At 46.4% G+C, this 26,822-nt stretch overlaps 2 protein-coding genes across 9 annotated transcripts in view; one reads left to right on the top strand and one right to left on the bottom strand.

Annotated features, from left to right (window-relative positions):
- Positions 1 to 26,822, bottom strand: part of ANKRD34A (ankyrin repeat domain 34A) — a 59,063-nt gene that overhangs the window by 21,355 nt on the left and 10,886 nt on the right. Inside the window, exon 2 of one of the 3 annotated variants that reach the window (XR_015947374.1) lies at positions 14,739 to 16,234. The exons of 1 other annotated variant lie outside the window; for it this stretch is intronic. The gene's annotated coding sequence lies outside the window, so the exon portion shown is untranslated. Of the gene's footprint in view, positions 1 to 14,738; positions 16,235 to 19,705; positions 20,381 to 26,822 lie in introns of those variants that run through there. One more of the 3 variants, XR_015947376.1, reaches the window with a different exon arrangement.
- POLR3GL (RNA polymerase III subunit GL) lies at positions 342 to 26,640 on the top strand. Of its 6 annotated transcripts, XR_015947377.1 has the most exons (10): positions 342 to 464; positions 1,946 to 2,137; positions 2,689 to 2,818; positions 4,894 to 4,962; positions 5,761 to 5,817; positions 9,054 to 9,127; positions 10,003 to 10,116; positions 11,244 to 11,363; positions 24,158 to 24,438; positions 26,599 to 26,640. XR_015947377.1 is itself a non-coding variant. In XM_088659176.1 (9 exons), the coding sequence occupies exons 2-8, from the start codon at positions 2,012 to 2,014 to the stop codon at positions 11,328 to 11,330; spliced, it is 657 nt and encodes a 218-aa protein (XP_088515302.1). In that variant the 5' UTR covers positions 342 to 464; positions 1,946 to 2,011; the 3' UTR covers positions 11,331 to 11,363; positions 24,158 to 26,640. The 6 variants fall into 6 exon arrangements, 5 of the variants coding, with proteins under 5 accessions (XP_088515302.1, XP_060125407.1, XP_034955169.1 ...); XM_088659176.1 differs by having other exon boundaries at positions 24,158 to 26,640; XM_060269424.2 differs by lacking the exons at positions 24,158 to 24,438; positions 26,599 to 26,640 and adding an exon at positions 12,599 to 12,995.

Below are 26,822 nucleotides of genomic sequence, written 5' to 3'. Positions count from 1 at the left end.
GTGTAAGCCTGCAATCCTAGATCCGCTTACCTGGGAGTAAGCCCCCACTGACTCAATGTCTCTTACTCCTGAGTAGGGCTACAGAAGGTAGCTTCTTCACTTACTTCCAACCAAAACACATGCTGCGTGATTTGATTCCATCTATACAGGGAGAGCAGCCTCCACCCACTCCCCCATTGCAGGGGGTTAGACTAAATGACCATTTGGGCTCCTTACAATTCTACAAAATATTACCGTATGATTCCAATCCAAGTTGACAAAAACCAGCTTGACGCCCTCCCCATTCACAAGTTCTTAAGCCACACCTCTTCCTCCTCCCTACCCTCCTCCCTATTGGCCGCGCGCCGAGGAGCTCCGCCCCTTTCGAACGTTGCGTATCCGGCTTCGAAGGACCCGGCAGAAAGCTCTAGCCGCTGCCTCCCCCCACCCCGCCCCCACGTGGGCCTTGCAAAGGGGAAACTAAGGTAAAGGCGGGGAGGGGGGAGGTCTTGTATCGATGGACTAGCAGCTAGCTGGTCCGGTCCGGTCCAGTCCATTCTGCAATGAGAGGCCTGGGAAGGAGTCCCGCCCATCTTTTGGTGGAGAAGAGGTGGCTAATGGGGTAATGTTAAAGGGAGAAAAGGGGAGCCCCCCCTAGGGTGCTGCTTCGCACCAAGTCAGATCACCGGCCCTTTTAGCTCAATATTGTCCACACTGACTGGCAGTTGTAGCTCTCTGGGATCTCAGGCGGGAGGCACTACCAGCCCTACCACTGAGGAATCGAACTTGGGACCTTCTGCGTGCAAAGCAGCTTCGCCGCCGCTGAGCTACGGCTGGTTTTTCCTTTTGCAATTGCAGCTACGGCTTGCTTCTGAAGGACAGCCTGCCATCCCGGAGGGCAGCCGCCCAGCGTGGCGTGGTTGACATTGTGTGCGTGTGACCCATGGTGGACTGGCTCGATCCAAATGCCACAGGCCAGAATGTAAACATCTAATGTGGAACTGGTTCGATTTTGGGATGCACCTGAAGTCAGCTTAAATACAGGTGAAACTCGGAAAATTAGAATATCATATTATTTCAGTAATGCAACTTTTTATTTTAAACTTTTCTTTTAATTTTTACAAATGCTTTCTTTTGGAAATTCCACAGTAATAAAACAAACAGTTACTATAATACAAAAAACAAACACAGCTAGTACTGTACATTTAATTAATTACATTCCATTTATAACTGACCCTCCTAACGACAAATAATTACAATTACAACAAATAAAGGCTTGACATATCTTGCTTTGCATGTCATGCATCTATCTCATATATTGGTTTCACCTTTTAAGTTGCATTAGTGAAATGAATGCACTTTTTGACGATATTCTATTTTTTCCGAGTTTCACCTGTAGGAAAAGCTCCCTGAAAAGAGAAAAGTAGCAAGGGAGCCAAGCGAACCCTTTTGCCCCCATCTGCTAGCTTTCCACTTGCAGGGTTGGCTTGTTTCCCACACAGATCCAACACAAGTTGAAAGGTGGCACAGCAGAGAGAGATCTCCCACCTTTGTTGGTACAGTCATCTTTACCACCTCAGGTTGGGAGGCCAGAGGAGCGAAAGTGAGGACTCTTGCACCCTTACACAAGCATTAAAGGTGCAAGGCTCCACATGCTGTTGTGCTACGTTACACGGCAATGCTGTAACCAAAACTGTGCTTCATAACTGATGTGCAGGCCAAAGTTCTGTCTAATCCAGCATAAATTAAATTCTCATATATCTCATATTAATGAGATAAATTTAGGACCATTTCTGCAACAAGTGCTCATTTTTCAAAAATTATATCCTGTGCTTTTCCCCTCCGAAAAAATTCCTCTGGGGCCTACTCCCTGGTATTTTATCTGTGTTGTTTTAACTGAGACTCGGTCTGGCAAAAAAGCAAGATATAAAAAGTAATCTATATCTCTCACCTTATTGTGTGACAGATTTTTGCCTCCTGACAACACCTCTCCTAAGACCATCAGTACCTGTTTCTGCCCAGAGGGCCAATCATGGCTGGAAGAGGCGGCAGAGGGAGGGGCCGCGGCGGTCACATGACCTTCAACGTTGAAGCTGTGGGCATCGGAAAGGGGGAGGCTCTGCCCCCACCCACCCTCCAGCCATCCCCACTGTTTCCTGTGAGTCTGGATTGCTTTTTCTTAATTTCTCTTCCTCCCCTTTATTATATTTATTTACGTTCCATATCAAACGTGTATTATCAAAGCAATGTTGATTTAAAGCATAAATAAAAATAGGTTATAGAAAACAATGAATGCTCTAAAGGAAACTGTAGTATTGAATATTATAGTAGATCAAATATTATGTTAAATAGAATATTTTTAATCCTACCAGTAGAATATATTGTGCTTTAAATAAATGTGACCTGAATCCTGAAATACTGTTCGTAGGGTGGCCGGGTGGTGTTATTTCTATTTATACTGTAATCCATTTTACATTTTTTTCTTAATTTGATCTTGCCAGAGGGTGAGGTGGGCAGGATTGTCTTCCAATGTGTGGCTAGAAAAATCAGACATATTAATTTATCCTATAAATTTACCTGTATTTATTTATTGCATTTAGAAGGAGCTTAAGGTGGCGTACATGGTTCTCTCCCCCTCCCCGTTACATCCCCGCAACAGCCCTGTGAGGTAGGTTACCTTGTTGTGTCTCTTTGCCTCTTCCCGTACAGCCCTTAGAATATAAACCTGTTCCACTGCAAACGGGAGAGGAGGTTGAATACATGTTGGCCCTGAAACAAGAACTGAGGGGTGCTATGAAGAACCTGCCGTACTTCATCAAACCTTCTGCACCAAAGAAAGGTAAAAAAACAAAAACCTAAAAACCAAGAAGAATGCAGAATTCCTCCTCTGCTAGGAAGATGGAGTCAGTCAGTAAAACAGTTGACCCACCTCTTAAATATCAAAGGGCAAAAATAGTTTGCCATCTTTTAACCCCATAGATTGGCTGACCTGTTTTGGAGTCACAGAACGCTCACCGGTGGGAATTTGGGGTTTGTTTTTCTGAAGGAGGGGGAAGGGTCAGCCATGAATGTTGGAAGTCATAAGAACATGAATAGAGCCTGCTGGATCAGGCCAATCAATGGCCCATCTAGTCCAGCACCCCAGTGGCCAACCAGACCCCCCAATGGGAAACCCAAGCACAAGAGCTCTCTCCCCTCCAGTGGTTTCCAGCAGCTGGCATTCAGAAGCATTTCAGCCTCTGGTCCTGGAGGCAGAACATAGTCATCATGGCCATTGGTAACCTACTCCTCCATGAATTTCCCTAATCCTGTTTTAAGGCCACCCAAGTTGTTGGTCTGTTCCCAGAGTGGTTTTCACAATCAATGCCTCTTTCCCAGGGAACTCTGGGTATCCCAACTCTTGGCACCCTTAACAAACTACAGTTCCCATGATTCTTTGGGGAAGGCCATGGCTGCTTAAAGTGGTATCATCGTGCTTTGAATGTACGACGCTGATGTGACCTATATCATCGGGCAGAATCATTTCCAGACCTTGCTGTGAGGATTGGGCAATGGCATGCAAACTGGAGTAGATTCACTCCCATTTTCACCCCCTCCTTTCTCTCTACCTCCCTGTTTCTTAGCTGTATCACCTCTCGGTCTTTTCCAGGCTGAGCATAACCAGATCCCTTAACCATTCCTCATAAGGCTTGGTCTCCAGACCTTTCATCACCTTCCTCTGCGCATGTTATTATAGGCAGGTGCATCCCGGAGATATTGCAAAATCCCCCAAGTCAAGTTTCTGTGGGTTGTAAAATACTTTTCATCTGTGGTGTCATACACACCTTGTTAACCCGAGGCCATCAGTGTGTGCAAACCCAGAGACTCCAAACCCCAAATCTCTCTAAATTTCAGGATTCCTAGATCCCTATCGAGTGGCTGGTTTTCACTGGCCTGAAGCCAGCTTCAGGTTATGTTGACCAAGAGGTCATTGGACAAGCTGATATTAAAACACAGACCTGTGTTCAGCAGAGCACAGCTGAGAACTTCTGCTGTGATCCACCAGCCTGGGCGACCCTCTTGGTCAGAGGAGAAAAAGCCCAGAGGAGAGGATCATAAGATGTGATGGGCATCTTCCCTCGGTTGGCTTTCAGGAACTGTTCATCCATTCTTCGACAAACATATTTTTTAAATTCCAGGCTCTGGTTTCACTCGTAGAAGCAATGAATCAAGGCTCTTTGAGCTCCACAGTTACCACTTGAGGAATTGGATACTGGGCACACAAAAAATGAGGATCAAGAACTTTCTTCTTCTTTTGAAAGCACACTTCTGGGCCTCAGGGGTCCCTAAATAGCCCTGAGAATATGTGGGTAGCACCTGGTGGGAAATCTCAGTGGCTAGATTGGGAACAGGGTTTTCTGGAAACTGCATGAGGGGGAGAGCATTGCTGCTGTTCTTCCCACGAGTGTTTGGTTGACCATGGTGAGAACAGGAGGCTGGACTAGATGGGCCACTGGCCTGATCCAGCGAGCTCTTTTATGTTCTTTTGTTGTTCTGTGGATGCTGGAGACCATTAGAACAGGCTTCCTCAACTTCGGCCCTCCAGATGTTTTGAGACTACAATTCCCACCATCCCTGACCACTGGTCCTGCTAGCTAGGGATCATGGGAGTTGTAGGCCAAAAACATCTAGATGGCCGAGGTTGAGGAACAAAAACTGTGTCGACTCATAAGAGCAGAGAGGTAAGGGGGAGGAATAAGGTAGGACCTGTTGGATATGGGGGAAGGTAGGAGGCAGCTTTGGGGTGTAAAGAGGGCCGGCCCATGAAGAGAACCACGAGTTAGCCTCACTGGGTTTAGTCAAGTCCCTACATCTGTGTGTGGGGTGGTAGAATGGCTTGTTTCTTGAAACCTGTCTGCATCCCGTATTTTCCAGATGTGGAACGCTATTCTGACAAGTATCAGATGTCCACCCCTGTTGACAATGCCATTGAATGGAGTCCTGGTAAGTCTGGGAATATTTTATTTAGTTGTATTCATTGGGATATTTGTACATCCCACACCAGCCTCAAGGTCTCCTTTCACCACTTGCCTACCATGATATCTTAAATATATTGGAAGATATTTATATATCGTTTTGCATTACAAAAAAAACCACACCCTCAAAATACAAATTGGTGAAAACATACCATGAAATAGTAAAAGCGACATAGAACCACGAAACAGAGAAGACGTAAGTATGCAGGGTGGAGCCGTTGAAATTAATCAACCTAAGTTAGTCATTATATTTTCAGTGGGCCTACTCTGACAGGACTCAGTCTATGCATATGTCTGGAAATATAGATGTGTACATTATTCAGTGCCTGAAAGAGACGAGTAATAATCATTCTTCACATTTGTGAGATGGTTTGCAGGGCACATTGCGTTCCATATGCATTATCCCATTGAAGCCCTTACAACAAACCTGTGAGTTAGGCTGGTGTTATTATCACCATATTAACAGTGGGCACTGAAAGGCCATGGTAGGATCCTGTCTCCCCACCCCACATTATTCCCCCAGCCCACCTTGCCAACAGGGATGAATGAGACCTGTGTAGAGTAGACACAGATAAGAGTCTCCTGCTTAGAGCACAAGGCAAAATTCCTACTTGATTTTTTTTTTTTGTAGGGGGGAATAAATGGTGTTATTAGGAATTTCGAATGGCTCAGAAGTACAGAAGTGATGGATTTTATCAGAAAATCCAGCCAGGCCTTCCACGTGTGCCCAAGTAGTTAAATTTTGCTTGGTTGTTTATCTTTGCAGATTGGAAACAGCTACCCCAAGAATTAAAGATCCGGGTGCGGAAGATTAAAAAGCAGAGTAAGTACTTCTCCGCGTTCAAGCTCAAGTCAGAACAGCAGCGACAGAAACCCCCCTTCCCTGACTTTTACGCTTTCCCACCCCACAGTTGCCCAGGTGCAGGCCAGGTACAGAGCAGGGATTTGACCCTTCATCTCTGTGACTCAAATGGCAGCACTCTGCTCGCCCAGCTCTTAAGTACCTGCATCCGGTAGGGCCCCACCACTGGTTTAGGAAGCAATGTTCACACACTATCAGCCACAATCCACATCTATCCTGTTGAGAAAAGCTGCCTTTTCATCTCCCCGCAAGCAAGCCAGCTTTGACCCGATTTGATGGCATAAGCCTTATTTATTTCTTGCATTTATATATTCCTTTTTTAAAAAAAAAAAAAATTATTTATACTTTTCAAGTTTCTACATTTCATTAGTTTTACAACCAATTTAACATTTCAAAGTTTGACTCCCTCCCCCCTCTTTCTGTGGTTCCTTAAATTTATTTTTTAATATTTTCTGCATATCCAAATTCATTTAATTTGCTCATTTTTATTATCTACTTTAGAGTAGATAATACTCTAAAGTATTATTATTCTCTATAATACTCTAAAATACTCTAAATTATATAATAAATTATCTAAATTGTATAAATTATATAATATAAATTATATAATAAATTATATAATACTCTAAAGTATTAAAGTTTTTATTATCTACTTTGGGACCCAGGTGGCGCTGTGGTTAAACCACTGAGCCTAGGGCTTGCTGATCAGAAGGTCGGCGGTTCGAATCCCTGTGACGGGGTGAGCTCCCGTTGCTTGGTCCCAGCTCCTGCCAACCTAGCAGTTCGAAAGCACGTCAAAAATGCAAGTAGATAAATAGGAACCGCTACAGCGGGAAGGTAAACGGCATTTCCATGTGCTGCTCTGGTTTGCCAGAAGCGGCTTTGTCATGCTGGCCACATGACCTGGAAGCTATACGCCGGCTCCCTCGGCCAATAATGCGAGATGAGCGCGCAACCCCAGAGTCGGTCACGACTGGACCTAATGGTCAGGGGTCCCTTTACCTTTTATTATCTACTTTAAATATATGTTCTTATGAAATTGCAGATTACAATAATCCTGCCAATGTTCTTATCTGTTTACAATTTATGTGTAAATAAATAAATCAAGATAAAAGTTTGTTATCTTGATTTCTTATTCTTCCGGTAAGTTTAGCCATTTCTGTATATTCCATAAGTTTTTGTATCCATTCTTCCTTTGCTGGGACTTCTGCTTCTTTCCACTTTTGGGCAAGTAGCATTCTTGCTGTTGTAGTCGCATACATGAATAAATTTCTATAAAATTTAGGTAGTTCTGTCCCCATGATTCCCAAAAGAAAAGTTTCTGGCTTTTTTTTTTTAAAAAAAACAACGTTCTTTTAAACATCCTTTTCCATTAATTCTATATCATTTCCCATTTATATATTCCACTTTTTTCTCCAAGGAGCTCAAGGTGGCGTACATAATTCTCACTCCCCCCCTCCATTTTATCCTCACAACAACCCTGTGAGGTAGGTTAGGTTGAGAGTGAGTGGCTGTCCTCAAGTCACTCTAACCACGCAGCCTCTATGAAGACAGCCATGCCCCCTCCCCACCCGCTGCTGTGTGGACAGACAGCAACTTGGAAACGCACACTCAACTGCGTACAGTGTGCAAATGTGATTTGAAACAGAGGGAGTGGAAACAGCCCCACTGTGTTTTAAGCTGGTAATGTGTGCACAGCCTAAAACTCTGCCCACTGTACCATGCTGCCTCTGACAGTTTACAGGGTTTATTTCCTGTAAAATCCCATTTAGCCTTTCCTGAATTGCCCAAGTCCCCATTTACGCAGCTTACTGTTCCGTTTTATGGGGAATTTAGTGACCGATTTCCGCTCAGAATTCCCACACCCTTTCCCGGTTTAATCCTCAGCCAGCGAGATGAGTTCAGACAGGCAGAGTTTGTCACCCTTCCAAAGAGAGCTGTGGCCTCTGTTAACCCAAGAGTCTTGTAACTGGCAAGTAGGGCCTGAGAGAACTGTCTGCCCTTGATGCCCAAACCTGGTCCAGAAATGACCACGTTAAGAGGATGTCCTTGATTGGTGGGTCTTCAAAATGGAGGGTGAGGGAGAAGATGGTGGTCTCTTGGTTACGATGGGCCTAACCTTACTAGGATTTTATAAATTGCCACTTTCCAAAGAAGCACCTGGGCTTAGCCAAAGAACCCCTGTGTGTTGCAGCAGAGGATTCTGGGACATGACATGGCTTTCGGTTAAGCAGATGGACCCAGAACCCTCATTCTTGCCCCTTGTGAGCTGAGAGGCCACATTCGCACCATCTATTTTAAGCACTATGATACCAATTTAGATAGTTGTGGCTTCCCCCTGAGAATTCTGGGAGCTGTAGTTTCTTTAAGGGTGCTGAGGAGGCCACAAATTCCCCCCCCCAGAGCTACGATTCCCAGACTTCCCTGAGAAGAGGGGTTGATTGTTAAACCACGCTGGGAATTGTAGCTTCGGGAGGGGAACAGCGAAAATGTCGAGATGTTTCCCATGGTTGATTGTGGGAGCCTTATTATTAAAAATATAAACTGAGGTGATTTTTAATATATAATTTTCTGGCTTTTTCTGTATGTGTTTATGGAGATGTTGAAGGAGTTGTCGGTGTGCTGGTGTAAATGTATGCAAGGGCTGTAGAGCATCTTTTGCGTGCAGAAGGTCATGGGTTCAATCCCCTGGGAATGTCCCAGGTGGACTGGTAATGTTCTAGCTTTGGTATAGAAGCAGCTTCCAGCATTTATCCTGCTGTCCCCTCTCTGTGGTGTTGACTTAAGGACCCAGGTGGCGCTGTGGGTTAAACCACAGAGCCTAGGGCTTGCTGATCAGAAGGTCGGCGGTTCGAATCCCTGCAACGGGGTGAGCTCCCGTTGCTTGGTCCCAGCTCCTGCCCACCTAGCAGTTCGAAAGCACATCAAAGTGCAAGTAGATAAATAGGGACCGCTCCGGCGGGAAGGTAAACGGCGTTTCCGTGCGTTGCTCTGGTTCGCCAGAAGCAGCTTTGTCATGCTGGCCACATGACCCGGAAGCTGTCTGCGGACAAACGCCGGCTTCCTCGGCCTATAGAGCGAGATGAGCGCCACAACCCCAGAATCAGACACGACTGGACCTGATGGTCAGGGGTCCCCTTTACCTTTACCTTTACCCCTCTCTGTGGTGTTGACTTGATGGTCTCTTTTTGGTACAGGAGCCACCGTCCTTACACCTAGGCGCAAAACTCAGTTGCCAGTAGACAAAGAAGAAGCCATCAAGAAGCTGGAGGTAAGAAAATAAAATGAGCCTGCTGGATGAGGCCAATGGCCCATCTGGTCCAGTATCCTGTTCTGACAGGAGCCAAACAAATGCCTCTGGGAAGCCCGCAGGCAGGACTCAAAAAACAAGAGCACTTTTTGCCCTCCTGTAGTTTAAAGTAACTGGCTTTCAGAAGCATTAAGGCCAGGGTGAAGATGTCTGTCTTCCGCACCCTCCGAAAGCTGTACAGTGAAGGTGCCAGGCGGACCTCTGCAGGGAGGGAGTTCCGCAGTTTAGGGGCCACCACAGAGAAGGCCTCTTGGATCATGACCCCCCCCCCCGAGCCTCTGAGAGCAGAGGAGCGACCAAGAGGGCAGGTCTGTAGGGAAGAAGGCAGTCTTTCTGATATCTGGGGCCTGCATTGTTCAGGGCTTTAAAGACTAATGTGAGGACCTTGGATTAGGCCCAGAAATGAACTGGCAACCAGTGCAACTGTTTTAGAACAGGGGGTAAATCAGAATTGTAGAGTGGGGAGGTTGGTGTGATGGTTCCTTAGGGTCCCAGATCCTGTTGTCAGCGCTAGGAGTCCGCCCTTGAAATTGTGATATAATAAGCTTGTGTCTTCCTGCCAACCTAGCAGTTCGAAAGCACGTCAAAATGCAAGTAGATAAATAGGAACCGCTACAGCGGGAAGGTAAACGGCGTTTCCATGTGCTGCTCTGGTTTGCCAGAAGCTGCTTTGTCATGCTGGCCACATGACCTGGAAGCTGTACGCCAGCTCCCTCGGCCAATAATGCGAGATGAGCGCGCAACCCCAGAGTCGGTCACGACTGGACCTAATGGTCAGGGGTCCCTTTACCTTTACCTTTAAGCTTGTGTCTTAATACTTTTCAATTGTTTCCTAGACTTTGGAAAAGAAAGAGGAGGAGGTGACGTCTGAAGAGGAAGAGGAGAAAGAAGAGGGAGAAGAAGGGAAGGAAGAGGAGGAGGAGGAATACGACGAGGAAGAATTTGAGGAGGTATGGAGGACAAAAATCAGTGGAGCAAAAATCAGAAAAAATAGACCCGTCTTTGGCAGAGGTTGCAACCTGCAGTTTCTCTGAGTTGACAGGTTCAGGCTTCCCTGCGCAACCCCCGCTTGTTAACACCACCACTACACCTCTTTCCTTAGCTAAAAAAGTGTGTGTGGTGCCATCCCAAAACGGTTTCTCTGCTCTCTAAAATTCGGAGCGGCATCTAACTGGGATCCATTTGGCCGGAGGGTTGTGGATATCTGCAATTTTTAAAGCTGAGAAATCAGCGTTGACCAGCGAATTCAAGGCATGAGATATTCACATTTTGTTTCCTTTTTTTTTTAAAAAAAAGTAAGTGTGCTTCTGGGATGCGGGTGGCGCTGTGGTCTAGGGCTTGCTGTGGTCTAGGGCTTACCGATCAGAAGGTTGGCAGTTCGAATCCCCGCAACGGGATAAGCTCCCGTTGTTCGGTCCCTGCTCCTAGCAGTTCGAAAGCATGTCAAAGTGCAAGTAGATAAATAGGTACCGCTCTGGCGGGAAGGTAACGGCATTTCTATGTGCTGCTCTGGTTCGTCAGAAGTGGCTTAGTCATGCTGGCTACATGACCCGGAAGCTGTACGCCAGCTCCCTCGGCCAGTAAAGGGAGATGAACGCCACAACCCCAGAGTCGTCCATGATTGGACCTAATGGTCAGGGGTCCCTTTACCTTTACTTTTAAGTGTGCTTCTAGTCCTTAAGGATAAGCTAGAAAGTGTGTGGGCCACATCTAATGAAACCTCGGGAAGTCAGGATATCCAAAACATCTGGAGGGGCACCAGGTTCATAGAATAATAGAACTGTAGAGTTGGAAGGGTACCCCAAGGGACATCTAGTCCAACCCACTGCAATGCAGGAATCACAGCTAAAAATTCCTGGCAGGTGGCCATCCAACCTCTGTTTAAAAATCTCCAGTGAAGGAGAGTCCACCACCTTCCAAAATGGTCCATTCCACGGACAAACAGCTCTTACCCTCCGAAAGGTTTTCCTAATGTTGAGAGTGGGAATCCCCCTTCTTGTTATTTGAACCTGTTGGTTTGGCAAAGGCTTGTTCTAAACTCTCATCTCCGCTGCCCCCATTTACTCTTCTTCAACAGGAGACGGATTACATCATGTCCTACTTTGACAACGGTGAAGATTTCGGGGGCGACAGCGATGACAACATAGACGAAGCCATATACTGAACGGGGCAGCCCACCCGGTTTGCAAACAGGGAGGTGCGTCTCACAAGCGCCCCAAACATCTCTCCCCCACCGAGTAGTCTTTTCTGCCGCCCCTTTGGGGTCCTTGGATAGACAAGCTGCCTCGCTTAGGATGGGCTCCTGCTTGCTTTCTGTGGGGGGGGGGCTTCACAAGCGGAACCTGCCGGGACTTCTGCTCATTCGGCCTCTAGGTGGCACCGCTGATCCATTCTTCCCTGGGTGCTCCTTGTGTGTGTCTGTGTGGGTACCTGTTGACATAACCAGCACAGGATCCTTGGATCCTTCCTCCATTTTCTTCTGGAAAATGTGGGTTCCCTTGGGTTTAGTAGGAGAGTGTGTGAACTCCTGACACACCTGGCTTTCTTTCCTGAGCCTAGGAAGGAAATGGAATCCTTCCAGAAGACCCTGAAAGGGACTTTTATCTGCGGTGTTAATTCACAGCAAAAGCATTCCTCTCGTTTGAACTTCTCTTTTGTAACGATGCCTTCCGTTTGTTTTCCCTCTTGTGCGGAAGATACAGATTTTTTTTTCCTTTGGGAAGTATTTTAACGAGATGATTTTAAATTCCACTTTCTAACTTTTGACTTCGTGAAGCCCTGCTGAAGATGAAGGGGATGGATGGGCGGCAAAGGGAGATAGCCAGCCTCTTCGAATAGTTGCCAAGAATCTCCCACAATCCCCTGGAGCCTGTAACTGGTGAAAGGGACACAGTCCCTGTTTGGTGGAATGCCAATGCATAGAAATTCCCATTTGGAGATCTACAAAACCTGATTTTAACTTGTGTTTTAATCAGCTGTGGATTTCTGTTGCAATTTGTTAACAAGGTTTCAGTGCTGTGATTTGGTTTGGCTGAGAGCTGCCAGCTGCACCCACAACTTTCCCATCTCAGGCATAGCTGTTGGAAGATGGTGGGGCTATCCTCCCACCCCCACCCCACTGTGATATTTAACCCTTTTAAGGATTTCTGCAAGCACAACTGGGCTTAAATACTCACCCCCACCTTCCTGGATCCATTTATCAGCTGCTAAAGAAGGAGGACTTTTTAAAGCTCTTACAGTTTTAAGGGTGCCATCCTGTGTTTAAAATGCAACGTGGACAAAGGTTCCCCCCCTTCTTCCTTTTACAAAAAAAACAAAGCCCCCAAATTGAAACAACCTTGCCACCACTGCAAGCAGGCCACCCACATTTCTGGGACAGGTTGCCCAGACACTTGGCCTCAAAGATGCTCTTGTCTTCTGCTTCCTCCTAAGAATTCTCCTGGGAACAGTGTGACCAATGGGATCCTGACACGCTGACAAGCAAAACATGCCACTCAGTCCTGTTCCCTTTAGGAATCCTTCAGCTGGATCAGAAGGTCCTTTCTTTGAACCAGCTACCTGATTTGCAGCAGTATTCTCAAGCAACTCCTAAAAGTTTCAGTGAAGCAGATGAGTGGATAAAGAGAAGACTTTGAAGTTAGGAACTCAAAGGGACTTTTTTCCTCTAAATGTCAGGGGACGGATTCCTGCAAGACGGAGCCCTTCCCTTTATTTTTGCCTGTTGGCAAGTTTTTAAAACGTCGCTCCTTTTTACAGTGTGTGTGTGTGTGTATATATATATGTGTCAGCATATAAATTATTTTATTGCAATAAAAGTTTCCACATTTTCTCTTCAGTTTCCTGACGCTTCCCACTCACAACAAAGCGGAAAGGTTTGCCCATGTTTAGGCTGCATTCGCACAGCAGTGTATTCTGTATCCCCGATACTTTCCAACAATGACAACAAAAATACTATTTATTGCATTTATATCTTACCTTTTCCCTTCAATGAGCTCATTTAACCCCCACAACAACCCTGTGAGGTAGGTTAGGCAGAGGAGACAGTGACTGACCCAAGGTCAACCAGCAAGCTTCATGGCAGAGTCAGGATTTGAACCCCGGTCTCCCAAGTCCTAGTCCAGCACTCTAACCACTACACAACACTGCTGAATTCTTGCTTTATTTTTTTTCTGCAGAGAAAAGTAGAATTGCAGAGTACGGGATGCAAAAAAATGTGAGAAATTGTGCGGTCCCTTGGTTGCCAAATTCGGCCCCAACCCCAGCCCCACCACTCGATGCAAAATTTGGATTGCTTGGTGTAAAAGATTTCCCATGTTGTCTTTAGTGTGTTTTAAAGTGAAATTCACGAGCTTTAAAGTGACGAGAAGCGTTTGGAGAAGTTGGGGGCTGATCCAGGATTGACTGTCAACTTTGATCCAGTAGGGCTCATCGTTTGCCCTGGACTTTATTCCGACAGCTGGGAATGAGCCAGACACATGATGGACGAGGGGACAGAGTGATGGGGAAGGTCTAGTGTGAAAAGGACAGCGTTTGTAACTCTGTACAGTCAACAAGCTGCCCTCCTTGGCATCTGGGCTCTGCTTCTGACAAAGGCCTCCGGACAACGCCAGCCCTACTTGGCTGCCCCCTCTGCTGACGCACTTCAAGGATTTCATGTTCCTGTGCTCTAGGGGAGGTGGCACGTACTTAGGGGGCTGCTTCTTCCTGTTTCCCACTTTGTGTGTCAATAGTGAAGCAATACCGCGCCACCGTCGGTCTGAGTGGAAGGGCCAAACTTACACTGAAGTCAAACCATTGCTCAGTGTGTTTCCTACACTGACTGGCAGCATCCCTCCAGGGTTTCAACATCCCTACCTGGAGATGCAAAGCTCAACTGCTGATATACAACCCTTCCCCCAACAGGCAGATTTGTGTGCATGCCACAGTTCTGAAGGGGCTCAGAGTGTGGCATTGGGGCAGGAAATTATTGTGACAATCTTCCATGTTTGATAGAAATCCAAGTTCCTAGCCCTTATGGAGGGCAACACTTGCTGAAATCTCCAGAGTCAGAAAGATGGTTGAATGAAAATGTTAGGCAGTCGAGGCTTCCGCACCCCACGCTGCTGTTGCCTCCCTTCATAATTAGCACCATAGGAAAATAAAAAAAAATCAAAAAAAAATCTGCATTTGTTCCTCAGAACAACCCTGTGAGGTGGGCCAGGCTAAGAGAGAGAGAGACTCATCCAAGGTCACTCAATGAATGGGGATTTAGACCTGGGTTTCTTTCATTCCTAGGCTCACGCTCTAGCCATTGTACCACACTGTGTTGGTTTTGCCTCCCCCTGCCTCCCATGATTTCTTCTCCCCAATGCTGCTGTTTGGTATTTCATGGAAACTGGAAAGGACATATTGCTGCTGGGGTCTCTGGGTGTCAAGCTTTCCTGTTGTGGCCAGATGCCTATTTGGGGACATCACAAAGCAGAAGGGGTATGAGCCGGATCAAGGTATTTGTGTCGCAATAAACTTGGTACATGTAATTTTAGAATTGTAGAGTTGGAAGGGACCATGAGAGTCATCTAGTCCAACCCTCTGCAATGCAGGATTCTTTTGCGCAATGTGGGGCTCGAACCCATAACCCTGAGAACAAGTGTCTCCTGCTCTGCCAGCCTATGGTATTAATTATCATTTATGGTGGGAATGTACGTTGGTGCAAGATTCTGACGGTTTGACTTTGATAGAAAGGATAAATAGGACTAAAGGAACTAATTGTCTGCTGTCCAAAATTAAGGTTGCCGAATATTTTTTGATGGCACTAGTGTAGATGCATTGTCAAAAGAACTGGTTGTATATCTGACCGTGGTGGCTCAAATAGTAATTGTGGCTCAGTGGAAAACAGCCCAACATCTTACACTGAATGCTTGGTACCTCTGGAATATAGCTACCGGTATAATGGAGAAAATTACACAAAATTTGAGATTTCGACCAGAACCTCCAGGCACTTTCCGTACGATTTGTCACTCCTTTATTACATATGCAATGGAACCATCCTTTTCAAGGCAACCCTCATCACAAGTCTGGCAAATCTGCAACTACAGTTGAAAATCGGATGATGCCGATATTTTTCGCTTGGACTTTGTTATCATGTGCAACTGCACTCATTCTATTTGTCTGTGTTATAGTTTTGCTTTTCCTCTCTTAATTTTCATCTGTTGCTTTAACTGTCCTCTCTGGTTTATATACATTAAAAAAGGAGGAGAGAGAAAAACCTTTACCAAAAAAAGCGAGAAAAGCTTGGGGTCAGATTCCTCCTTGGGGACATTGTAAGGCAGGGGGTTTGGGGGAAGGTCAAGGTGGGTGTGCCGAGGGCTGGGGAGCGACGTCACCATTTGGAGTGGAATGGAATTTTCCTTTGGTGGCAGCTGAAGAAGAGCAAACACTTTCCAAGAATACCTGGAGGCCGAGCATTCCTGTCCACAGACCACTTACGCAGGGAGAGAGAAGTTTACGCTGATGGTCAGATGAAAGCAGGATTTGATTTGGACAGAAGCTGCTACCTAATTCCTGTGCCAAGACTTGGCCCTGCCTCAACGATGCAGCGACGACGCAGAGTACCTCCGGACATGCAAAGATTGCCTCTCCTGCGTATCGCACCCCATCGCCATTTTATTTCTGTAGCATGCAGAGACCTGTGTAAACTTGACCCTCAGCCTCCAAACCTTTCTCTCTCTCTGAATTTCAGACCCATGACGATGAGTTTCAGGGACAGGCTTCATATATGGACCAAATTTAGGTCCAAAGTAACATACACACCATGAATTGTTTGTAAAATGAGGAGAGTGGGAACTCAGCCTTACAGGCAACACTGAAGAGCATTGCTGAACCAGCAAATTGTAGAATAGATGCAAATCCACCCCCCCCCCAAATAATGCAATAGCTTAGTTGGCTGCTGCAGAAACCTGCTTTCCTTTGGTGCATAGTTCGATGGATTGGGAACAGGGTTTTGCATGGATTCTGTTTTTTCAATGCACGGCCACCATCACTTTCGCCTGCCTCTTGTCCCTGGAAGAGGGAGCAGCGTCTGGCAAACGGCTGTTGACAAACCAGAGAAGGGTTTGGATGAAATGCACCTGCTGCAGGGAGGCTGGTTAAGGATCCTGTCCCCACCCACTACCTCGTGATTCCCTCGCCCTTGTTTTCCTCTTTAGCCAGGCCTACGTGCAGAAAGTCCTGGCCAGCCCTGGGACACACCCCTGATAGGAACGAGGGGAGGGATCGAGAGCAGGAACACGATCCAAAGGCCCTTATCTGCACACCACACAAGGCCTTGGCAGAGGTTCCAACTTGATCACAGATGTGCTTATCTGTCCACATCCAGCAGTTTCAAGTTCTGTGCAGGATTCCCTTCACGGCTCTGCCTCTCCTGTCTCCCCCAAACTGAGCTGGGCTTATTTTTCACAAGCTGTCCAGAGTTAATCTTTGCAGACAATACTTAATCTGACACAGAACTGGTTTTCTGCTCCCCATCATAGCCACCGTCCCTTTAAAAAAAAAAAGTATTTTCAAAGAAACGTAGAATTGTTGTGATGGAAGGTACCCCAAAGGTCACCTGAATTGCTACTAAATAATCCCTCAGAGATTATTATTCTTCTCGAAGCTACGAACATGAGTTTGACCAAACTGCGGGAGGCAGTGGAAGACAGGAGTGCCTGGCGTGCTATGGTCCATGGGGTCACGAAGAGTCGGACACAACTAAACGACTAAACAACAACAATCCCTAAGAGATGACCATCCAACCTATGCTTAGAAACCTCCAGTGAAGGAGAGCCCACCACTTTCTGGGGCAGTCTGTTCCCCTGTCAAACAGCTCTTACCTTCAGAAAGTTCTTCCTAAAGTCTAGTACAGTAGTTGGAATCTCCTTTCTTGTCCTTTGAATCCATCACTTTGGGTCCTACTCTCTGGAGCATCAGAAAACAAGCTTGCTCCATCTTCCATGTGATGGTCTTTCAGCCACAGGTAACACTTTTACGTGCGTTAAATATGTGTGCGACCGTGTGCATAGCTGCGACCCAGAATTGGCCAGAAAATGGGGTGGGCAGAATGGGCTCGCAGTGCTCCACCGATGCGTGGGGGGGGGGGTCAGGAACGTAAGCCCCATGCTGTATGCAAAGATGGCTATTATATCCCCTCTCAGTCTTCTCTTCTCCAGGCTAAACATCCCCATTGCCCTCAGCTGTTCCTCACAAGGCTTGGTTTCCAGACCCTTGATCATTTTTGTCGCCCTCCTTCCATCTTGTCAACATCCGTCTTAAATTGTGGTGCCCAGAACTGGATATGGGACTCCTGGTGGGGTCTGACCAAGGCAGAAGAGAATGGTACTATTGGTTTCCTTGATCTGTATAATGTACTTCTGTTGATACAGCCTAGAACTGCCTTAGCTTTTCTGCTATCAATATCATTACTGATATACAGTTGTACCTTGGTTGTCGAATGCCTTGGTACTCGTACGTTTTCAGCTCCCGAACAATCGAAATCTGGAAGTGGTTTTTGAACATTTTTTTGTTCTGATAAAGGGTCTGATAAAGTACTAACTCTTACAAATATTCCCTTTACAAATAGTAAAGAATTAGGAAAAATAAAAGTATTATCCACCTGTGAATGCCATCATTACTGATAATAGGTGTTCTATATAGTCTTAAATAAACCTGTGTCCTGCAACACAGGATGTGGGTGGCACTGTGGTCTAAACCACTGAGCCTAGGACTTGCTGATCAGAAGGTCATCGGTTCGAATCCCTGCGATGGGGTGAGCTCCCATTGTTCAGCCCCTGCTCCTGCCAACCTAGCAGTTCGAAAGCACGTCAAAGTGCAAGTAGATAAATAGGTACCGCTCCGGCGGGAAGGTAAATGCTGTTTCCGTGCGCTGCTCTGGTTTGCCAGAAGCGGCTTAGTCATGCTGGCCACATGACCTGGAAGCTGTACACCGGCTCCCTCGGCCAGTAAAGCGAGATGAGCGCCGCAACCACAGAGTCATCCACGACTGGACTTAACGGTCAGGGGTCCCTTTACCTTTACCTTTAAGCCTGTGCCCTGTAATGTTATATCTGCCTTTTCCAAGTATGCTCAGAGGCTTAAAACCTCGAATAGAAAATGGAAATGGTCTGGGAGCAAAACCTTCTTCTCTAGAAGGGTGTGTCCACACTCAGCAACTGGCCCTTATGTCTGTTGAAAGACTGCCCCATGCCCCCACTCTGCACCATTTCCTGTTTTCGACTCAAATCCAAAATGGCAGGAAGGTTATCTAATGGACAGAGAGGCAGAGGGCCAGGGGGTGAAGGAGGGCTGGGGGGAGGTCACAAGCTAAGGCCTCGGCAAGACGCAGGAAACTTCGAAAACCAAACTTTTCCCCTTAAATGGATGCTTCTAAAATTGTAACCATTCCAAATCTTTCAGCAGCATTAACTCATCCACACAGGCAATTATAGGGTTTTTGTTTGTTTGTTTCTCTCTCTCTGAGAGAGAGAGAGAGAGAGAGAGAGAGAGAGAGAGAGAGAGAGAGAGAATTGTTTAATACGTTTTAGAATAGAATAGAAACTTAATTCGCCTCAGCCAATGGCCATAGCAAAAAGAGGACATTACAATATACACAGAAGAAAGTGAAAATTAAATATAAATTAATATGTTTGATATCCTACCTAACTACGATCATGGGACTGCGCGACATGCAGGTGTGTTGCGTTGTACAGACGTACACACATGACACGAGTACGCCGCTCAATGGGTGTGCACACAGCCACCGTGGAACTTTAAGGGGGGGCCGACCCACTCATTGAAAACTTTTGCCCTCCCCACTTGTCTGGCCAATGGGGAGGGAAAATGGGAGCTGGAATCTGGCAACTCTAGAGACATGAAAAATTTCAAATGAGGCTGCCAATCTGCAATGATCTGGCACCAGAAAATAGGGGGCATCTCTAGTAAAAATGGGGGCGTGTGGAAGTTCCATTATATTCTATTGATATAGTGTGCATGCGCACGAAAGCTCATACCAATGACAAACTTAGTTGGTCTCTAAGGTGCTGCTGGAAGGAATTTTTTCCATTTTGTTTCGACTACGTCAGACCAACACGGCTACCTACCTGTAACTAGATCAATGGGCTATATATCATTGAATAAACATCACAGGCACTGCTAAGAAAATAGGCATAAACAAGAAATGTAACCGAACTTAAAGCTGCCTTCCCCAGCCGGGTGCTCTCCAGATGTTTTGGACTCCAATTCCCATCAGGCTGGGGCAGATGGGAGTCCAAAACTTTTCCTTGTAGTGCTCCTGTACCATCTGCATTAGTCAATCAGGCCCAAATTCAATGGGTGAAGCCAGGGAAAACTATGCCTGTTGAATTTCTGCCTGTCCCCATGAGGTCCCAGGAGCCCTGCTGGGGAAAGCAGTAATCCAAATTCACAGCAGATAGCAAAATAAAAAAAATCATTCAGTAGCACCTTAAAGACCAACTAAGTTTTTATTTTGGTATGAGCTTTCGTGTGCATGCACACTTCTTCAGATACAGTGTGCATGCACACGAAAGCTCATACCAAAATAAAAACTTAGTTGGTCTTTAAGGTGCTACTGAAGGAATTTTTTTTTATTTTGCTTCGACTCAGACCAACACGGCTACCTACCTGTAACTAAATCACAGCAGATAGGTCCATCAACAGCCATGGTAGCTTAACAGAACCTCCACATTTAGAGGCAGTGTACCCGTGACTAACATTTGCTGGGGAGGGAGCAACAGGAGAAGCCTGTATTCTTTTTGGCCTGCTTGTGGGCTTCCCGGAGGCACTTGGCCGATCTAGCAAGGCAATTCTTAAAACTCACATGGAGAGAGGTCTGCGAATGGCTAGGAATTAAATGGAACCTCCTTGTTTGGACTCGGAGGAAGTCTTATCTCTGAGTATTAGTTGCTGAGATGGTTGTCGTCTTCACACCCTGCTTGTGAGCTTCCCACAGCAAGGAGAATAGCCTCCCAAGGCCCAGGCATTGTTTTCACCTGGATGGTTTACCTGGGACGGTGCAGGTGTGAAGGTCATCCCTTTGTGGCTTCCTCACATCCTTTGTGCCATTCCAGGGATGCTGTCTGCCTTGTCAATCCCAGTGTGCGCCGCCCTAATTCTGATTGCTGCCTCTCTGCCTTCTGCGCCCAGGCGTGACACCACGCGTGCCCAAGAGAATGTGAAGTTTGCCTGCCCAGGAGCAAATTCCTCGGGTTATCCTCTGATTCCAACAGGTAAAATTGTTGTGGTTCTCCCTCAGCAGGCTGTTGACAGGATGTGGCCATTTCCACGTGAACAGCTGGCCACTGGCATGTTTCAGGTGCTGCCCTGAAGCATGGTGGGAAGTGTTCAGAAACTGACATGCTCATCTTTTACACGTGGTGCAAGACATGGTCTGGCAGGATCAGGCCCCAGAGACTGGTTCTGAACAGCACGTCTGAAAAACCTGCTTTGAATGTTAGGGAGGCAACCTAGTTCTGATCATGTGTGAAGGAACAAGGGCAGAATACAGGTGAGCTTTTCAAAGAGGACCAGATATAATAATAATAATAATAATAATAATAATAATAATAATAATAATAATAATATTTATACCCCGCCCATCTGGCTGGGTTTCCCCAGCCACTCTGGGCGGCTTCCAACAGAAAAATGACATAAAATAATCTATTAAACATTAAAAGCCTCCCTAAACAGGGCTGCCTTCAGATGTCTTCTAAAAATCTGGTAGCTATTTTTCTCTTTGGCATCTGATGGGAGGGCGTTCCACAGGGCGGGTGCCACCACCAAAAAGGCCCTCTGCCTAGTTCCCTGCAACTTGGCTTCTCGCAACGAGGGGACCACCAAAAGACCCTCGGTACTGGACCTTAGTGTCCGGGCAGAACGATGGGGGTGGAGATGCTCCTTCAGGTATTCAATGAAGTGAATATGTGTGAGTTGTTGGGCTTTTTTTAAAAAAAATGATTGAAGTTGCTGAGCTTTTGGGGGGATTTTACCCCAAAGTTGTTGAGCTTTTATAGGATTGAAGTTGCTGAGCTTTTTTTCGGATTTTACCCCAGGACATTTACTGCCACGGTGGCCAGATTAAATTGACTAGCGGGCTGGATTAGACCCCCAAAACAGACTTTGGACATGCCTGGCTTACATAGAGTGCTTTTCTCTCAGAAACCTAACTCACCAACACACAGGGTTTTCGTGAGAATAAATTGAGGTGAGAGACTGTGATACGGAAATGATCTTAATAATAAAGGGGGGGCTGTGCTAGGCAGCAGCTATCTTGATAAGAGAACACCATACAGTATTGGGAATGGAAATTTCCTAAGTAACTTTTCTTAGGAAGGCTGAGTGGGAGAATCTTAGGAGCTGCCTTAGTGGCAGAGATGGGTGAAAGATGATTTCAGTTTCTCTCCCTGTCAAATCTCCCCACTCTTAACTCTGGTAACTTCCAAATTGTATTATTGCAACGGACTCTATGTGGGGCTGCCCTTGAAGACGACTCAGAGACTTCAAAGAATCAGCCAGCGTTCTGTTTAGATCTCATATAACCCCTGTTTTTATGCCGACACATAAAGAGTAGCACGACTGACAGCTTGGAGTCAGAGGCAGCGACATTTGAAAATATGATTTCTGTATGATGAATTCAAGGAAGAACAGAGAGAAAGCAAGAAGCAAAGGGAAGAAGGGGTGAAATCGTAACAAAAATTCCTATTAGGTCAGCACAGAAGCGCGCATGTTTCTGAGCGTCACCAAACCCTTTGGTCCAGCATTGATTTCTGTGAGACCTGAAAGCCTACAGTTACACTCTTCCCAAGTCAAAGCTAAACCAGCCCCATGAAAGCGGTTGTTGTGCCTCTCTCCTCTGTAGAGCTACCCCTTTTTTTTGTCTGGGGCCTGTTCTGCTGCCACCCCAAATTCTGCAGAAGAGTTTCCGCAGGCAGGAAGCGCCAAAAGGAACAGCCTGTTCCGGATGGAGCGGAGAACCTTGATTTAGCTCTCTCTAGAGGAAGTTGCGGCGTGGGGGGAGCCAAATGGGTTGGCTGAAAGCATCAGCAGACTTGTGAAACCGCCAATGAACCCCCCCCCCCAAACCAAAGGCAGTGCTGGGGACGCCAGAAATCTCCAGTTTTAGCAGCCCAGTCAGAGCCGCAAAACCAGCTGTCAATCGCCCAGCTGGGTGATGCGTTCTTGCCTCCTGAACCTTGACTAGTAGGTGTGCTTTGCAAACTGAGCCGCCTCCTGTGATGCTCACCCATATTTGAACCTAAGAAAAGCCTGCTGGATCAGGCCAGTGGCCCATCTAGTCCAGCATCCTGTTCTCACAGCGGCCGACCAGATGCCCCAGAGCAGGAGTCGAGCCCAAGAGCCCTCCTCCCTCCTGTGGTTTCCAGCAACTGGTGTTCAGAAGCATTGCTGCCTCCAACCGCGGAGGTAGAGCACAACCATTGTGGCAAGTAGCCTTATCCTCACACAACAATCTTGTAAGGTAGGTTAGGCTAAGGACAGAGATTTGAACCCTGGTCTCCCATGCCCTAGTCTGACACTCTAACCGCTACAACCACCGCTGGCGCCCGATGTGTTTCAGTTGCTACCATTTCGCTGTATGTTCTAAGAGGGTCTACAGTAGATCTGTCCATGCTAGAGCTGGCATGGACTAGGTTTGGGAAGCTCTGGGTTCGAATCCCTGCTCAGCCATGCAGCTCACTGGGTGGTGTTGGACTCGTCACCTCTCGCCCAGCCTAGCCCAGGCATCCCCAAACTTCGGCTCTCCAGATGTTTTGGACTACAATTCCCATCATCCTTGGCCACTGGTCCTGTTAGCTAGGGATCATGGGAGTTGTAGGCCAAAACATCTGGAGGGCCGCAGTTTGGGGATGCCTGCCCTAGCCTACCTCGACAGATTGTTGTGAGAATAAAATGAGGGAAGAGATGGGATATAAAATGTAATTCACAACAATGAAAAAAATAAAACCTGTTCTAGTAAACATTAAGCTTGTTTTCAAAGGAAACTGTAGGGGTCAGTTTACTACGGATCAATTTCTCTATCTAGACTAACCACACAAGGCTAACCTCATCTACTCAGAAGCCAGTCCCAATTAATTAAGTGGGGCTTACTCCCAGGTAGGTGGAGTTATGATTGAAACCTAAGTAAGTTTGGAAACAGAGCCATTAATTTTGATGGGAACCGGGGTTGGGATCCTGTCCACCATTACATGGCAACAAGACCCACTGAACCGAGTAGAAAACTCTGTAGGCTTGCTCTATAAGCTCACCGAATGGAAGTCTGGATCCAGCTCAATTGTGTTTTCCACACACTGGCCAAAGGCCTTTTATTACTTTCCCAGACTACTTAGATCTAATCTTGCAGATCCCTTCATCCTGCGTTCCGTTCCTGATCACCCTGCGGCCTTCTAGTTTATGACACAGTGCTCGAGTGACAGTACTGTATATTCTTTTTGATAACTTTCCAGCAAACTGCCCAGAGAGCGTGACAAAGGGCATTATAAAATAAAACACCTGTTCTAACTAATACTGCATCTGCTTTGGAACTAGGCTCCGCCACAGAATCGTGGAATTGTAGAATTGGGACCCCAAGGATCATCTAGTCCAAACCCCTGCAATGCAGGCATCTTTTTGCCCAACGTGGGGCTCAAACCCGCAACCCTGAGATTAAGTGTCTCCTGCTCTACCAACTGAGCTATCCTCCAGGCTCTAAGCTATTCTGCAGGTTGGCAGCCATCACTGCCCCTTAGTGGTCCATTTAAAAGGGACCCCTTTCCAACCCCATCCCTCCCACTTCAGAGCTACACCACTGACTCCGGCAGCTATAAACAGGAGATATTTTCAGCCTACAATAGACACCCAGCGCCTTGAGTTCTTTGGAAAAGCCGGTCAGTGCAAATCTATGCAACACACTATTTCCTTCCCATTTCATCTTCTGTGACCATTCATTTGTGTGCGTTTTTCCAGCAGCTATTGGCCCAGGTCCCCTTCGTTTGCCTGCTCGAAGCAGAAAGCCACAGGGATGTATGTCCCACATGCTCCAGAAGCTTCATGAAAGGCACCAAGGCAAAAGAGGCCGACATTTTGCAAGCACATAGCCCAGATGCTATACGGTCGTGGGACGGTCAGACATGTTACCTGGACAGCAAACAATTCAGATGGAGCAAAACAACAACAACAACAACAACAACAACAACAACAACAACAACAACAACAACAACACAAAGCAATCCTGTTATAAGAATTCTAAGGTCTCGGGCTTCCGATTCGTCGCGCTGGTGAAGTTGGACGCAGGGACTTCGTGCTCTGAAGTCCCTGGCTTCGTGGAGGGGGGGGGGAAGTCCGCAGAGCGAGCGGACTCCCCGAAAAAACACCGGGTAGAGAGTCCCGGTGACATAGTGCCCAGCTGTTTGCTCCGAACGCGAATCCTCTGCTGCCCGAGAGCTCAGTAGAGCAATCGAGAGCCAGCGGAGTGGAGTCGCGGGAGCCATTTTTGGGTTTCATCTTACCTCCTTGAAGTGAAGCTCCGAGTCCTCAGCCTGCAAGCGGCGGATTCTTCCAAGGCAATAAAAGGCAATAAAAGGCAATAAAAGAAGGCAATAAAAGACTTCTTCAAAGTAAGTCAAATCTCTATTTGGATCTTAAAAATTTTAAATTTGAAGATAGGAAGAGATTCTAAAGTAACGGAAGCCGATCTCTTCCAAATGGACAATCGGGAGGCGCATTAAATATTCCCAAGCCGAAAAGGGAAAACTTCTTTCAAGATTGCGGACCCGAGAGAAAGAAAGACTTTTCCAAACCTCCCCAGCCCCCCGGTGTCGTTGCCCCTTGAGGTTCAGCAGCAACAAGGGGGAGGACGTTTTGACAGCTGTCAAAAGCTGTCAAATTGTTAAAGGGCTAAAAAAGACGATTTTATTCCTGTGAATTGGAAAAATTGATTCAAAAGGTTTTAAAAGGATTTAAGTGGACTGTAAATTTGAAATCTGATGAGGTTAAAGACAAAGGATAAGAACAGCCAAGATGGAGCCGAAAACGTGGTAGAGAGGAATTTTCCAGTACCCTTCTGCCCTTATCTCTGGTCTGCCTGTGGTCAAGTGAACTATGAAAACAAAATTCTCTCGAGCTTTCCAGGAAGCTGTGCTGGGTTATCTACAAACATGGGAAGATATCTACAAGGAAAGGCAATGTTTCAATCCAACAGAAAAGGAGAATGAGGTGCAAGAGCAAGATTTAGAGGACAATTTTGATTATGAGATTGTGTGTGAGGAGCAACAATTTGAGGACAATTTGGAGACTGATTCAGACTATAAAAAATATGTGTTGGATGATGAAAAACAAAGATCAGAACAGAGAGATGAGGCCGACAAGGAGAAGCAAAGTGAAGAGAAGATTGATGGAAGTGAAAATCCTGGAGAGACTGAAATGTTGAATGGTGTTAGTGAAGGGAGGGAAAGGCAGAAAGAGGGAGGAGCAGAGGTCTGGAAGTGGATGTGGGAAAGAATTGGTGTGGGGTAAAAATTTTAGTTTAAGGTACTGTTTTTGGTTTATGAACAACGGTGTCGGAATCTTGGCCTGTTAAAGGATATGCTGATCCAATTGGGAGGAGGGACATTGGGGGGAGGGGGAAGGAGAGATTTTTATAGTTTAAGGTTAAGAGCTTTCTGGAGGGAGTAAAAAGAATGGCTGAGGAAATAGGCTTAGAGTTTGTTTTTGAATAATTTTGGTGATCAGGTGTTTGGGTGGAAAACTGCCTGTCTCCCCCTTCTTACTCTTGGTACCCAGTGGCAGGGGGTGCCTTGAGGGGAGAGGGAAGGGTGGAGGGAAACCCAGACACAAAAATGGAACCTTTTGACTGCTGGACTCCTCGGGCTACCCCAGTGGCAGGGGGGGGGCTCAGAGGGGGACAGCATGAAGAAGGAGGAGGATTGTGTTAATATTATAAGAATAAGATTCTGAATTGGATTAGAAAACCCGCCATAACTATGTAAAGAGGTTGGGAAATCCAGGAGGAGGAGAGTCGTGGAAGCCATTAATATTTTTCCTTTTTCCTTTTTTTTCCCTTCCCTTTTTTCCCCTTTTCACATTTTTTTTAATCTCCTTTTTTCTTTGTTTTTCTTTTTTTCCAGTACAGTGAAGAAATAGCTGGGGGATAAGCCAATCCCCAGAGATCCTCCGCCTTTGTCCTCTCAGTGGCAGGGGGGGGATGAGGGGGGAGGAAGGAGGGGGGAGGTCAAACCCAGCTTAAAATGGACCCCTTTGTTCCCCAATACCCATGGGGCTCACTGGTGGCAGAGGTGGGCTTGTGGGTGGAGGGAAAATGAAGGGACAGAGTTTATGTTGTATACTTTGTATGTGTTTTCTTTTTCTAAAAATTAATAAAAATTATTTTTTTTAAAAAAAAGAATTCTAAGGTCTCAAATTTGGAATAAATGTTCATAAATGTACAAGGCAAACACATTTGTTGTTTGTTGTTTAGTCGTGTCCGACTCTTTGTGACCCCATGGACCAGAGCACGCCAGGCACTCCTGTCTTCCACTGCCTCCCGCAGTTTGGTCAGACTCATGTTCGTAGCTTCAAGAACACTGTCCAATCATCTCGTCCTCTGTCGTCCCCTTCTCCTAGTGCCCTCCATCTT

This window comes from Zootoca vivipara, chromosome 16 (genome assembly GCF_965207765.1).
Source record: "Zootoca vivipara chromosome 16, rZooViv2.hap1.1, whole genome shotgun sequence".
In the NCBI taxonomy this organism is placed as follows: Eukaryota; Metazoa; Chordata; class Lepidosauria; order Squamata; family Lacertidae; genus Zootoca; species Zootoca vivipara.
Note: the sequence above shows the minus strand (reverse complement) of the source record. Positions and strands in the feature narration are given on the sequence as shown.

Coding starts and splice junctions, on each gene's coding strand:
- POLR3GL (XM_088659176.1), top strand. CDS start 2,012: ATGGCTGGAAGAGGCGGCAGAGGGAGGGGCCGCGGCGGTCACATGACC. Junction 5,818..9,053: donor GCGGAAGATTAAAAAGCAGA/GTAAGTACTTCT, acceptor TTTTTGGTACAG/GAGCCACCGTCCTTACACCT. Junction 9,128..10,002: donor AAGCCATCAAGAAGCTGGAG/GTAAGAAAATAA, acceptor ATTGTTTCCTAG/ACTTTGGAAAAGAAAGAGGA.